This window comes from Eschrichtius robustus, chromosome 14, assembly GCF_028021215.1.
Source record: "Eschrichtius robustus isolate mEscRob2 chromosome 14, mEscRob2.pri, whole genome shotgun sequence".
Lineage (NCBI taxonomy): Eukaryota > Metazoa > Chordata > Mammalia > Artiodactyla > Eschrichtiidae > Eschrichtius > Eschrichtius robustus.
This window is the reverse complement of record NC_090837.1, coordinates 15,675,236-15,689,182: the sequence shown is the minus strand read 5'-3', so window position 1 is coordinate 15,689,182 and position 13,947 is coordinate 15,675,236. Positions and strand designations below refer to the sequence as shown.

Below are 13,947 nucleotides of genomic sequence, written 5' to 3'. Positions count from 1 at the left end.
GATGGCGCCCAGGTCCCCACCTCCATGCCCCAGCCCATGCCCCGTCACCCCACAGCCTGTCCCAGCTGCCCATTGCACTCTGGTCTCTCTTCTCTACGCCTCCCCCAAGCCCATCACTCCTGGAGCCTGCCTTTGCAGTCTCCCCCGCACCTTGGACATTGCCACCAAAAACCCCCCCTCTCCTCAACGCTGCGATGCGGGCTCTGAGCGCAGCCCCTCTCTGATCCCTCCAGAATGGAGCCATAGGGATGGGGATGGGGAGATTTTCACAAGGAGGTTGTTAATTTAACAACCTCTCAGCCTGGGTAAATTACAGAGGCTCTTCATCATTTAGGACTGTTTTTAGACCCTCCTGGCCTTGGACACACGCACATAACACACACACACACACACACACACACACACGCACAACTTGTTTCCTATGTCGCATCCACCTATACCCTCAGTTGTCAGCAGAGTCAGACAAGGCTGTGAGGATAAGCATTTGGGTAGAAATAGAGCATCCCGGGTCCCTCCACCTCTTCACATCATACACCCCAATTGCCACAAAGCAGAGCCCCATGTTTAAACTCCCCGGTGACTAGGAACACACCCTCCTGGCTCCAGGTGCATCAAGAAATGACCATGCAGAATACCCAAAGGAACTGGGTAGCCCCCCCTCTTTCAGGATGTCCCCTATTTGCTTCCTAGCAGAAACTAGCTCCCATTCTCTACCACCCACCTCGCCCCTTCTCCTCCTTCCCCTTCCCTTTGCCCAACGCCACGTTCACCTCTCCCTTCCTCACCCTCTCACCTCTTCTCTCTGCTCCCACCTCTCGCCCCTTCTCCTTTCTCCTTCTCTGAGGGGGTAAAATAGCAAAAGCAAAAAAGTGTATCTTAACGCAGCCTCACCTTCTCACCTCCTCTCACCAGCCTCACCAGCAAATGCTGAGAAACTGGCAAAACCCTGAACTTCCATGTAGGTCTGCGCGTCTACAACCACCCACTTCTCCCCTTGGCAGAGCCGGGTGTCCTTGGGCCTTGGGCTGCTGCTGGCGCTGCCCTGGGTGCATGGCGGCATCCCGCAAGCTGTGTAGACACCCCGTAGAGGGGCTTTCTCAGCCCCTGGCCTCCCCAAGTGGGCGCAGAAGGTGTTTAAACCAGAGGTCTGGGTTCCAGGGGGCCTCTCCAAAGCCCCTAGCCCTTCTCCTTCCTTTGCTCTTAGCTAAATGAACAAATGACCCCCCCCCACCCACCCCCTCTCTCTCTGACTCTCTTGCATCCTGTCTCTCACTCAGAATCGCCTCTGGTCTCTCTGTCTCTCTATCTCTTGCACCCTCTTCATTGTGTCCAGAGAACAAAACACCATCATGGACATAAAACTTTAGAGAGTGACAGATCCTGACACCAAAGGCTTTTGTTCCATCATGAATTGTTCAGTCTTTCTTCCTAAAAATTAAAAAAAAAATTTTTTTTTTCAAAGGAGGTAAAGGCAACGAGGACAGACATTATAAGGTTCAGGGTCAGGTCATCTTCAGTGCCCTGTGAGAAAGGTTTGATTTTTCCCAATTTCCAGTAAGTCTTCCCCTATGAAAATTGCCCCCCCTCTCTCCAATACCCCACCATTATCTATAGAAGTAGCCAGAGGGGCACTAAAACTCTCACTTTCTCCAAACACACATCTTTTAACCTTCCATTTCGGGGCCCTCCACCCCTAGCTCCCTTGACAAGTCATTGGAAGTCATGGATTTCTTGCCTTGAATAACCGTTTTCTAGACACCAGGTATTTCGCCTTCTCCACGATGGCCAACAGCTTCCTGGCTGCCATCTTCCCTCCTGACCCTCTCTCTCCAGTGGCCCCCTTGGTGCCCACTCTCAGCCCACCTCCTGTTCATGGTTTGCCCTTAGGAGAAAGCATGCTGGCTGTGTCTTCCAGGCCTAACTCTGGCATTGGCGCTGGACTCAGCATGCGGCTAGCTCACAGTGCCTCGGTCCAGGCGTGCCCCCTCCCTGACTAATGTAAACAACTCTGCTAGAACACACATACACACACACACACACACACACAAACACAAACACACGCCCTCTGGTGCATGCAGAACCGCCCATCGCCTTTCTTTGTGATGATGTAGCCAAAAATAAAGTAGGAATAGCCAGGAAAACTGATGGCCTGGGTTTTTCCTCTCTGGTTTCTGGAAGCTCTTTCTCCCCACCAACATACATGATGTTACCTGGATAGTCAGTAGTTAATGAGCATCTACTATGTTCCAGCTACTGGAGATACAGCAGTAAGCAAGGCAGATGCGGTCCCTGCCCCCGTGAAGTTTGCTTTCTGATGGATTTCATCTTGGAAAGGTGGGCTCCAGCCAACTTGACTGACCTCACACCCTCCTGGAAGAATGCTTTTTGCTGGTGTCCACCCAATAAGAAGGCAGCATCCTCATCTTTTCCCGACTAACCCAACCTTGGGGAAAACTCCCTAGTGGTTGTGGAATCAGATAATTTCAAGGCTGAAAGAGACCACAGAGTTGAGCCAGAGCCTAGTTCAATCAGCTCACTTACCTGACAGATGAATAACCCAAAGCCCAGAGAAGGGAATTGGCACTTCCAACATCTCATGGCTGCAGTGCCAGGAAGGGAGCTAGATCGTTGGACCCCCTGTGCGATGCTCTTCATGTACCGATTATAAGAAGGCAGATCACCAAACACCTCTTTTATATTGAAGCACTTTCCATCCTGCGATGAGCCTTTTCAGAAATGACCCCTCACTTGAGATTCTCAACAGTCCTGAAAGTGAGCTAGTAAGTAACTAACTTTCCAGAAGGATTTTTAAACTCACTACAAGTGAGATTTTCAGCTTAAGTCAAAAGAGCTTAAGCAACCCATCAGGAAGATTGGTTGCTTCTCAGAAGGAGCTGACAATTCCATCCAACTGAAACTTCTCTTCCATGCCAAGTTTTCTCACTCACAAAAGGGTGGCTCTCACTGTTGGGGGCAGAAGTTGGCATATTAGAATCACCTGGGGAGATTTATTTTTCAAACTACCCATGCTCTCCCTGCCACCATCCCCCCTCCCTGCAGATTCTGCTACACCCCGGGGACCAGAGGTATATTTGAAAATATTTCCTGGTTGATGGTTTGGGCTTCCCACCTCCATCGTGACTTTGCAAACCACTGCCCTAAAAGTCCATCATTTTGCCTACGATTCAGTCAGCTACCACTAAGTGGAGAGGGGTGCCAGTTAGGGCCACACAGGCCTCTCAGAACGGCAGTAAACCCTAGTTGTCACTCTCTTTCCTGTGCTCATGGTGGATCACTAATCAATACGGCATTTTTCCCACAGAACCCACTAGCAGCATCTGCATCCTTCTCAACACAGCAGTCTACCCCTGGCAGCCGCCACCCGTCAGTCATGGGCAGCTGAAAGAAGCCTAATTTCCACCTCTGAAATGGTTGATCTCCTTCCCTAGGCGTGGGATATGCTTAACAGGCTGAGATGAATACACATGAGGAAAGTTTTCATAAATATCAGTACACCTAACTTGACGAATTTTCTTTTTTCCCCACTGAAACCAAACATAGCGTAAGAGGCAGCGTGGTGTGGTAGAAATCACCTGACCAGAAAAGCACACCAGCTTTTTAATCCACTCAGTGCAACATTCAGATCCTGACTGTCACTTACTAGCTGTGGAACCTAACCTCTCTGAGTCTCGGTTTCCTCATCTGGAAAATGGGGACAGTATGTGAGCTTGAGCAAGTCCCTTCCTCCTGTGGGTCTTCAACTGTATAGGCAGGACATCATTTGTAGTCCCCTGGGCCCACAAATAATGCTTTCATTTCCCAGTCATTCAAAGAAGACCTAAACCTCGTTGAGGGCAGATCCCCTGACTGCAGTCCTGCATTATCTGTTTTGCATAAAACACACAAGAATGAGCCATCTATAATTTCCTGTTCTGTTTCTTTAAAGAAAACAAGAACGTAAAGTCACCTGCAAAGACATGAGGGCCTAATTCTGGATTTTTCCAATTATGCCCTCAGTTCTGTTAGAGTTGTCTCACTCATACCTAATTCTCTGCACTGTTTTACGGCACTAGGCTTTGTTACATCTTTCCAAAGAATTCAGTGCTGGTTTTCTAAGGACAGATAGCTTTCGCACTCATGCTGGATTTGTTTACGTATATTTTGTCAAAAGTATATATTTCATTAACAAGTACGATTGCCCAAAAAGCATTTGGGAGCAAACAGAATCTTTGATAAACATACATTCCAACTGTGTGTATAGAGTGTCACGTAGATGAATGCCCATCCCCTTCATGGTCCCACGTGCCTTAGGCATAAGTCAATATATTATACAGAAGGAGTGGGGAGTGTCAATTAATTGATGAGCTGGTTAAGAGAAGGGTGATTCAGAAAGATAGCTAATTGTCACTGACGGACTGCTTCACCCAACAACGGCAGAATACACATTATTCTCAAGCTCACATGGGATATTCACCGAGATAGACTACTGTCTGGGCCATAGAACACACCTTAACAGATTCAAAAGCATAGATAGCATACAAGGTATGCTCTTTACCACAATGGAATTAAACAAGAAACCAAGAAAAGAAAGATCTGGAAAATTCCAACATCTTTGGAGATTAAATAACACACTTCTAACACACACATGGGTCTAAAAGTCTCAAGAGACATTGAAAAAATATTTTACACTCAAGGAAAAGAAAAAATAAAATTTAGAGACACAGTGAAAGCAGTGCTTAGAGGAGAATTTTTAGCACTGAATGCATATATTAGAAGAGAAGAAACATCTAAACTCAGAGATCGTGGAGCAACAGGTGAGACAATTCTGCAATGATTTCATAATTGGTGGAGACAACACGTTATGATTTGGCAAACCCATAAAATGTACAACGTAGCGTGAACCCTAATGTAAACTTTGAACTTTATTTAATGATAACATATCAATTATCAATTCATCTTGCAACAAATGTACCACACCAAATTTGATAATAGGGGAAACTATAGGTGGAAGGAGAGGGGACATAAGTGAACTCTGTACTTCAATTTTTCTTTAAACCCAAAACTTCTTTAGGAAATAAAGTCTATTAATCAAAAGGGGGAAAAGTATAGGACAATGTCATTTAGAAAAAAGAGATACATGGTTAGAGTTTGTGTGTATGTGTGTGTGCGTTAACATAGAAAAAAATATCTGGAAAGATCTCCACCAAAATGTTTATAGATGTAGTCTTCGAAGTTTAGGATCCTGGATGGTCTTTATGCTCCCTGATTTTTCTGACATTTTTCTTTTTATAATATGCAGGTACTGCTGTAAAGATCGTAGGAGACCATAAACCAATTTTGTAGGTAACAAAAAAAGACAAAGGAAACCCCCCCAAAAGTTTTTACTTATGATTTCTCTTGGGTGAGGTACTAACCTGGGTTAAAAAGCAACATTTTCAGAACAGTCTGAAGAAAGGCCTGATGTTCTAGGGGGCTGGATAAAGGCAGAGCAAGTCTCAGAGAGCAGGGGAAAGAGCTGGGAGACACAGGGTCAAAGGGGTTTTTGATTTCTTAAAGGCAAAGAACAAGGGTATGGCTCCTCCCTTTCAAAGAAAGGAAACCAGTGACACTCCAGACTCAGGTCACAGCTCCACCCTTTCGAGAAAATGAAACTAACAGCCTCCTAGACCCAGGCAGCAGAAGAGGTAGAAGCTAACAGGGTTTGGCAGCCAACTCTGCCGCCTCTGGCTCTCCTGTCCCTGCCTGAGCATCATGAAGAAGCTCAGAAAGACCCGAGCCAACCAACTGGACAAGTTCATCGAAGACCGCCTCCTGCCAGACGAGGATTTCCGCACACAGGTCAATGAAGCCATCCACATCATCTGCAGTTTCCTGAAGGAGAGGTGTTTCCAATCGGCCCCCTACCCTGTTCGGGTGTCCAAAGTTGTGAAGGTGAGTCCAGAACTGCCTGGCTGGGGAGAAGGGGGCTGAATGAGCAAGTGTTTCCACAGAGACAGAGCAAAAGGTTGAGGTCTCTGGGGCTGGTGGTTTCTGATTTATCCATGCCAAAACTATAACCACAGCTTGTGAAAGTAGCTTCTGGGGTGACGGCCTCCACCTGTAAGTTTTTTGTTTTGTTTTGTTTTTAGAGAAACATTGTGTTTAATGGTAAAAGCTTAGCACACTCTAGCACCGGGCATGGCCTGGAGTCGAAGCAGCAGGGGTGGATAGGTGCCCTCCATGGAGCCTCACATGGCAAAGAGGATGAGGAAGGCGACCATCAAACAGAAGAGTCCCATAGCCTCAGACAGGGCAAAGCCCAGAATGGCATAGGAGAAGAGCTGCTGCTTCAGAGACAGGTTCCTGGCATAGCCAGTGATCAAACTGCCGAACACTGTTCCAATGCCGGCCCCTGAACCAGCCACACCAACTGTGGCAGCCCCAGCACCAATAAACTTGGCCGCTGTGTCAATGTCCCGGGAGACAACACTGGTCTGGAACTCCCGCCTGGCCACCTGGAGTGGGACACTGCTGTAAGAAGGCTGTTCAGATGGGATCTCTGGCCTACTCAGGAAGGAGGCAGACACAGGCCTACTCAGACCCCTGGTACAAGAGCAGATCAGAGCAGGAGGAATGAGTAGTGCCCTGGTGGTCTGCATTTTTTCGGTCTGCACTCCCACTGTCCTGCTGCCCCTGCTCAGAACACAGCGCTCGCCCGGCTCAAGGTGACTGACTCACCTGTAAGTTTTTTTTTTTTTTTTTTTTTTTTTTTTAACATCCTTATTACCTGTAAGTTTTTAACAAATGCCCAGGTGAAGTGTATAAACCACCTGTGTCACGTCCACTACAGAGATAGACAAACTGAAGCCCAGCTGTATCAACAATCTGCTAATCATCAACCAGGCTGGGGACTCACCATTCCTGCAGACTCATGAGCTGGTTAAGAGTGTAAGTTTTGAAAGCAGATAGCACCTGCTGCTGTGAAATCTTGGGCAAGTCACTTAACCTCTCTGTGCCTCAATTTCATCCATAATTCCCAGTACCCTGCAGGGCTTGCAGGTCAAGTAAAATAAGCCATGGACCAGTTTACAGTATTAATTATATAAGGTCAAAAAGAACAGGGAATAAAGAACACAGACCCTGTAAAAAGGCAACCAGGGTGTGAATTGCATCTCTGCCACCTACTAGCTGCATGATCGGGCTGATACATAATCTCTCTCAGCATCTGTTTCTCCATCTGGAAAATGAGAACAGATGATAATAGTAGCTAAATCATAGAGTTTTTGTGAGCATTCTAGGAGTTGACTGGTAATGCCTTCAGAACACTGAGTGGCTAGCACTCAGAATGTTAGTGATTGTTCTCAGCATTTTATTTAGGAAGGCTCTTCTCAGTGATAAATGTCGGTTCTCATCCTCATCACCTTTTTTAGGGTGGCTCCTCAGGCAAAGGCACAACCCTCAAGGGCCTATCAGATGCTGACCTTGTAATCTTCGTCACCAGTCTCACAAGTTTTCGGGAACAGCTTCAGTACCGAAGACGATTCATCGAGGAAATTAGGAAACAGCTGGAAGCTTGTCAAAGAGAGGAAATATTTGAAGTGGTGTTTGAGGTCCAGAAACGCCGAAGGAAGAAGCCCCGTGCTCTCAGCTTCGTGCTCAGGTCCCCTCAGCTCCTCCAGGGGGTAAAGTTTGATGTCCTGCCTGCCTTTGATGCCCTGGGTGAGCACTCCCAGTCACAAGGTGTTTCAGCCTTTGTCCTATGTCAGGGCTTCTTCCTCTTTTTTTTTTTTTTTTTTTTTTCATGTTTCTGAGCAGAAATCTTCCTCAGTTCAAGAGTCTATTAAAACATAAACATCCCTTCAACATGGGGAGGAGATCTTAGTATCTCTCTCGGAGCAAGATAACTAGGGTCATGTTCAGCCACCACAGTGACATTACACAACAAATTGGTACAATTTGGGGGTAAGACATTTCTTATACAACACCCGCTAGGCTTACTAGTTCTACTTATGGCAAATTGTGTGAATCTTACCTTTCTATAAATGAGGCAGCAAAAGATGCACACTACTACATATAAAGTAGATCACCAACAAGGTTTTACTGAATAGCATAGGGAACTATATTCAATATCTTATAAATTTGTAACTGAATCACTTTGCTGGACACCTGAAAATAACACAATATTGTAAATCAACTATACTTCAATTAAAAACAAATAGATAAATCCCCAAAAAATGAAGCAGCATGTATCTGGTGTAAACACAGTATGTTAATTTCATCTTTTATCCAAAGCATAAGGAAATATCATCAAATTTATCTGAGGGTTGGAATTGGTAGACAATGTGCAGGAACACTGGGACAGGAAGCAGTACATCTCTGAGGCTCAGTTTCCACTGAGTACCTTCCATGTGCAAGGCACTGTTCTATGGCCATAAATGAGACAGACAGGGAACCTCTCTCCGAGCCTGACAATAATAATTTAAATACCATAAATGAAAGGATAACTTGTTGTGACAAAAACTAAATATGGTGATTCAAAAGAGAATGATGGGGCTTAGAGGGCATTTTTAGACAGGGCAACAAGGAAGGTGACCTCTGACCCGAGGCCCGAGGGATGAGAGGAAGCCAAACCTGGGAAGATCTGGGGCCTCCAGGAAGAGGAAACAGCAAGTGCAAAGGCCCTGAGACAGGAATGAGCTTGGCATATTTGAAGAAGTGAAATAACCAGGGGAGTAAGTAGCAAAGGGATCAAGGCAAGAGGTGAGATGGCAGAGGTGGCAGGAGACAGGTCACACCGAACCTCCTGGGCCACTGCGAGGACTTTGGATTTTATTCAGATGTCCTGGGAAGCAAGAAGTGGAAGGATCAGGTTTTAAAAGGCCTCTGTGGGCGCTGGGTAGAGAATGGGCTGTGGAGGATGCAGGAAGGAGGCTGCTGCCATCTCTGCTGTGTCCAGGTGAGAGATGATGCTGGCTTGGACGGGGTGGCGACAGTGGAGCTGGGAGCAGCGAGGACTGGGGATGGCCCTCAGGCCTCCTGGCTCTGGGCCTGCTGACCTTTCCACTGCCCCCCATGGTCAGTGAGCTTGTCTCCTCAGAGGGACTGAAAGAAACTCAGAGAAGAGCTGACATCTTCACATTATGGATTAATTCCCAACAGGTCAGTTGACCAGAGGCTACAGACCTGACCCTAAAGTCTACGTCCAGCTTATCCAAGAGTGCGAGTCCCTGGGGAGAGAGGGCGAGTTCTCCCCCTGCTTCACGGAGCTGCAGCGAGCCTTCCTGAAGGAGCGTCCAACCAAGCTGAAGAGCCTCATCCGCCTTGTGAAGCACTGGTACCAAATGGTATGGCATGTCCCATCTAGACAGAGAGCAGAGGAGGAGGAGGAGGAGGGAGAGAAGGAAGAGAGTGAGAACAAGAGGTGGAGGGAGGGGTGGAATAGAGGGAGGGAAGGAGGAGGGAGAGGTGTGGGGAGGAAGCAAGGATGAGGCAGCGGGAGGGGGAAGAAGGAAAGGGAGGGGAGGGGAGAGGAGTGGGGAAGAGAAGAAAGAGGAGCGGGAGGAGGAGGAGGAGAGGAATCAGAAAGGATGGGGGAGGAAGGAGGGAGATGGACAGAGATGAATGGAGAGGAGGGAAAGAGCATGAAGGAGGGGAGAAGGCAGGGAACAAGGAGGGAGAGGATGAGAGGAAGAAGGTGGAAGAGTAGAGGTTGTGGGGAGGGGGGAAAGGAAAGGGAGAAGAAGGGTAGGGCCCGGGACAGGTGCCAGTGGACTCAGGTATCTCATTCTTCCTGGTCTTCCCTTATCAGGAAATAACAACTCCACCCCTCCAGTTACTCTGGACAAAACTGTGGCTCTTTCTTATCTTTTGCACACACAGACACACACACACACACACACACACACACACACACACACACAAATACATATCCAACCAGTCTGTAAATGGCTTGGTCCTGTATCTAAAATATACCCATTATCATCAGCCATCACCACCTCAGTCACTCCCACCCTGGTCCAAGTCACTTGGGAGGCTCACAGGATCTGCCCTCGACCTCTCTGAACCCCCATCTCTGCCCCCTCACCACTCCCCCAGGCCATGCTCTCCTCTTCATTAGTCCTCCAAGAGGGAAACTCTACTCCAGCCTCAGGGCCTTTGCATGAGCTTATTTGTTTATTGCCTGTCTCCCCACTAAAAATGTACATAAAAGAAGGGATTTGTATATTTTCTTCACTGCTGTATCCCCAGAACCTAGAATAGTGCCTGGCACATAATAGGTTCTCAGTAAGTAATTACTCAATAAATTAATGAGTGCTAACACCCCCACCCCCCAACACACTCTTCGGTTCACTTCCTAGCTGTCTGAATTTGGGCAAATGAATTAACATCTTGTCCCTCCCGTTTTCTCACTTGCAAATAGTAACATGGCACAGCAGTAGTAAATCACATACCACAGTGATGCGCATGTAGATTGCTTTGGGTAGTATGCACATTGTAACAATATTAATTCCTTGAATCCATGAGCATGGTATATCTTTCCTTTTATTTTTGTCATCTTCAGTTTCTCTCATCAAAGTCTTATATACTTCAGGGTACGGGTCTTTCACATTTATGGTTAAAGTTATTCCTAGTTTTTTTCTTCTTTTTGATGCAATTGTAAATGAGATTGTTTTAAAATTTCTCTTTCTGATAGTTTGTTATTCATGTATAGAAATGCAACAGATTTCTGTATATTATTTTTGTGTCCTGCAATATTCCTGTATTCAGTTTTTAGTTCTAAAAGTTTTTTGGTGGCGTCTTTAGGGTTTTCTATGTATAGTATCATGTCACCTGCAAATAGCAATAGTGTAACTTCTGTTTTAATTTGGATGCATTTTGTTTCCTTTTTTAATGTTTTTTTAAAGTTTATTTATTTTTGGATCCGTTGGGTCTTTGTTGCTGCACGTGGGCTTTCCCTAGTTGCAGCGAGCGGGGGCTACTCTTCCTTGCAGTTCACGGGCTTCTTATTGCGGTGGCTTCTCTTGTTGCGGAGCACGGGCTGTCGGCCCGTGGGCTTCAGTAGTTGCAGCACGCAGGCTCAGTAGTTGTGGTGCATGGGGCGGGCTTAGTCGCTCCGCGGCATGTGGGATCTTCCCGGAGCAGGGCTCGAACCCGTGTCACCTGCATTGGCAGGCGGATTCTTAACCACTGCGCCACCAGGGAAGTCCCTGCATTTTGTTTCTTTTTCATGCCTGATTGCCATGGACGGACTTCCAATACTATGTTGAATATATGTGGGGAGAGTGGGCATATATGTCTTGTTCCTGATCTTAAAGGAAAAGCTTTCAGCCTTCACCATTGAGTATGGTTTAGCCGTGGGTTGGTCGTGTAGGGCCTATATTGAGTTATGTTCTCTCCATACCCACCTTGTTAAGAGTTTGTATCACAGAAGGCTGTTGAATTTTCTCAAATGTTTTTTCTGTATCTGTGGAAATGGTCATATGCTTTTTATCCTTCGTTTTGTTAATGCAAATGTATCACGTTGATTGATTTGTGGATACAGAAGCATCCTTGAATCGGTGGAATATATCCAACTTGATCATGGTGTATGATCTTTTAATATATTGTTGAATTTGCTTTGCTAATATTTTGTCGAGGATTTTTGCATCTATGATCATCAGGCCTATAATTTTCTTTTTTTGTAATATCTTTGTCTGGTTTTGGTGTAGAATGAGTTTGGAACCATCTCTTAATCCACAATTTTCTGGAATAGTTTGAGAAGAATAGGCATTAACTCTTGTTCACATAAAAGCTGAACAAACTCATTTTCCTAATTTTTTTTCCTCTTCTCAGTGTAGGATGAGACGTGGGAAAAAACTGCCCCCACAATATGCCCTGGAGCTCCTGACAGTCTATGCTTGGGAGCAAGGAAGCATGGAAACAGAATTCAGCACAGCTCAGGGATTTCGGACTGTTTTGGAATTAGTCCTGAAGCACCAGCATCTCTGCATCTACTGGGAAAAGTATTATGACTTTAAAAACCCTATTATTGGACAATACCTGAGAAGGCAACTTGCAAAACCCAGGTACTCTATCCCCACATGGCTTAGCTCCCCACATAAATGAACCCATGATTACAGCTGTGGCACCTTGGAAATGTAGGAAGTGGGAGGGATCCATATTTATTGATCATCATCTATTGTCAATCATTTTGCTGGGCACTTTACTCCTACCATCTGATTTAGATAATAAATTTAAATAATAACCTCCAATCCAGTGAGGCAGGCACTATGCTAACCATTCTACAGATGACTGAGGTTTGGAGAAATAAGAGCTTGTCCAAACCTTAACAGAAAATGAGTGAAATAGCTGAAATTTGACTCAAATAACAATAGCTACAGCAACAATAATGACTGCTCCCAGGAAGTAAGAGCTTGCTGTAAGACTAACACATTCGAACAGAATAGTAAAATTTGGGTTATTAAAACTGACATGTATGGACCCCTTATTATGTTCCAGTTACTGTTCTGAGCACTTCACATGCTTGTCTAGATCCTCATACAACATCCTTTGAGGTAGGGTTACTCAAATCTCCCCATTTCACTGATGAGGATACTGAGGATTAGAGATTCAGGTGACCTGCCCAAGGACACACCACTAATAAAGAGCAGAGGTAAGATTCAAACCCAGGTCTATCAGGGCCCAAATGCAAGCCTCCTTCTCCTTGTGTTCAATGCCCACCGTAGGGGAGGGCACTCAGGTCACACCCCAGGGAGCAGTGCCCTCCTGGGCCCCTCCTGCTGCCCTGAGTCCCAGTCTGCCCAAGTTGGTATTTTGCTCTGCCAGGAGCTCTAGGCCCCCTCAACACAGCCCACATACTCACCTGCCCCTCTCTAACTGTTGCTTTTCAGACCTGTGATTCTGGACCCAGCTGACCCTACTGGAAATGTGGCTGGTAAAGACCCATATAGCTGGCAGCTACTGGCACAAGAGGTTAGAGTCTGGCTGGGGTACTCATGCTGTAAGAATTGGGATGGGTCTCCAGTCAGCACCTGGAAGGTGCCGGTGTGACCTCCTGATTCCCTCATGTGACCTGATATTAATGGCACGTTGAAAGAACAACTTCTAGAAATACTGCATTAAATCAAATTGAATTTCATCTCTGTCTTTGTACTCTTTTACGGTGGTTACTAGAAAATGTAAAATTACACATATGTTCTGCCCCAGAGTGAATCACTGGATTAGACAATAGGCTTACCAACTCACATTGTCACCCCGTCTTGGTACCAAAAACAACATTGCATTTACAGAAGTCCAGTCAATAAAAACTCCCTTAAGGATGCACAAAAGATCAAGCATGTTCTTACCACCTGAGTCACTGGTCACGTGTGTGGCTGCGAAACAGTCTTTGGCTTCTCCATATTACTGTTCCTCCTTTGAGTCCTCCAGCATCCCTGTGAGATGGTTCTTATTCTTGTTGTCATAATAATACACTGAGATTTGGGCACTTGCTCAAGTCACCAAACATTCCAGCAGCATTTGTTGAAGGGACCATCCTTTCCCCACTGTTCTGTAAAAGCCACCTCTAACATACGTCCAGAGCCTGTCTGTGTGTGAGTCTGTGTAGTTCCATTGGTCAACTTTGGCATCCTTGAGTTAATACTATCTTGACTAATTACTCTAGCCTGGTGTTAATTCTTAATATCTTGTAGAAAACTCCGTTCTTATCCAAACCAATGTCTTCTCTTGGCTCTATTTCTATGTTAATATTATACTCCATTTGTGAAATTTCACCCAAAATACGGGGAGGCATTTGATTAGAATTCCATAAATTAGTTCAGGGAAGATGACATCTATTGAGAATCCGAATCCACAAACTTGGAGCTTCTTTCCATTAATTTTCCTCTTCTTGAATGACTCTGTTAACTATGTTTTATAGTTTTTCCCTGCATTGGTCTTAAGTGTGTTTTGTCATATCATTCCTAGATA

At 45.8% G+C, this 13,947-nt stretch overlaps 1 protein-coding gene and 1 pseudogene across 2 annotated transcripts; one reads left to right on the top strand and one right to left on the bottom strand.

Moving 5' to 3' along the window:
* The first annotated feature begins 5,679 nt into the window (after positions 1 to 5,679).
* Positions 5,680 to 13,899, top strand: LOC137776924 (2'-5'-oligoadenylate synthase 1-like). Of its 2 annotated transcripts, none has more exons than XR_011076355.1 (5): positions 5,680 to 5,931; positions 7,410 to 7,698; positions 9,139 to 9,323; positions 11,817 to 12,044; positions 12,870 to 13,038. XR_011076355.1 is itself a non-coding variant. In XM_068563669.1 (5 exons), the coding sequence occupies exons 1-5, from the start codon at positions 5,752 to 5,754 to the stop codon at positions 13,027 to 13,029; spliced, it is 1,047 nt and encodes a 348-aa protein (XP_068419770.1). In that variant the 5' UTR covers positions 5,680 to 5,751; the 3' UTR covers positions 13,030 to 13,899. The 2 variants fall into 2 exon arrangements, 1 of the variants encoding a protein (XP_068419770.1); XM_068563669.1 differs by having other exon boundaries at positions 11,812 to 12,044; positions 12,870 to 13,899.
* On the bottom strand, positions 6,157 to 6,711 carry LOC137776432 (ATP synthase F(0) complex subunit C1, mitochondrial pseudogene; annotated as a pseudogene).
* Positions 13,900 to 13,947: the final 48 nt, after the last annotated feature.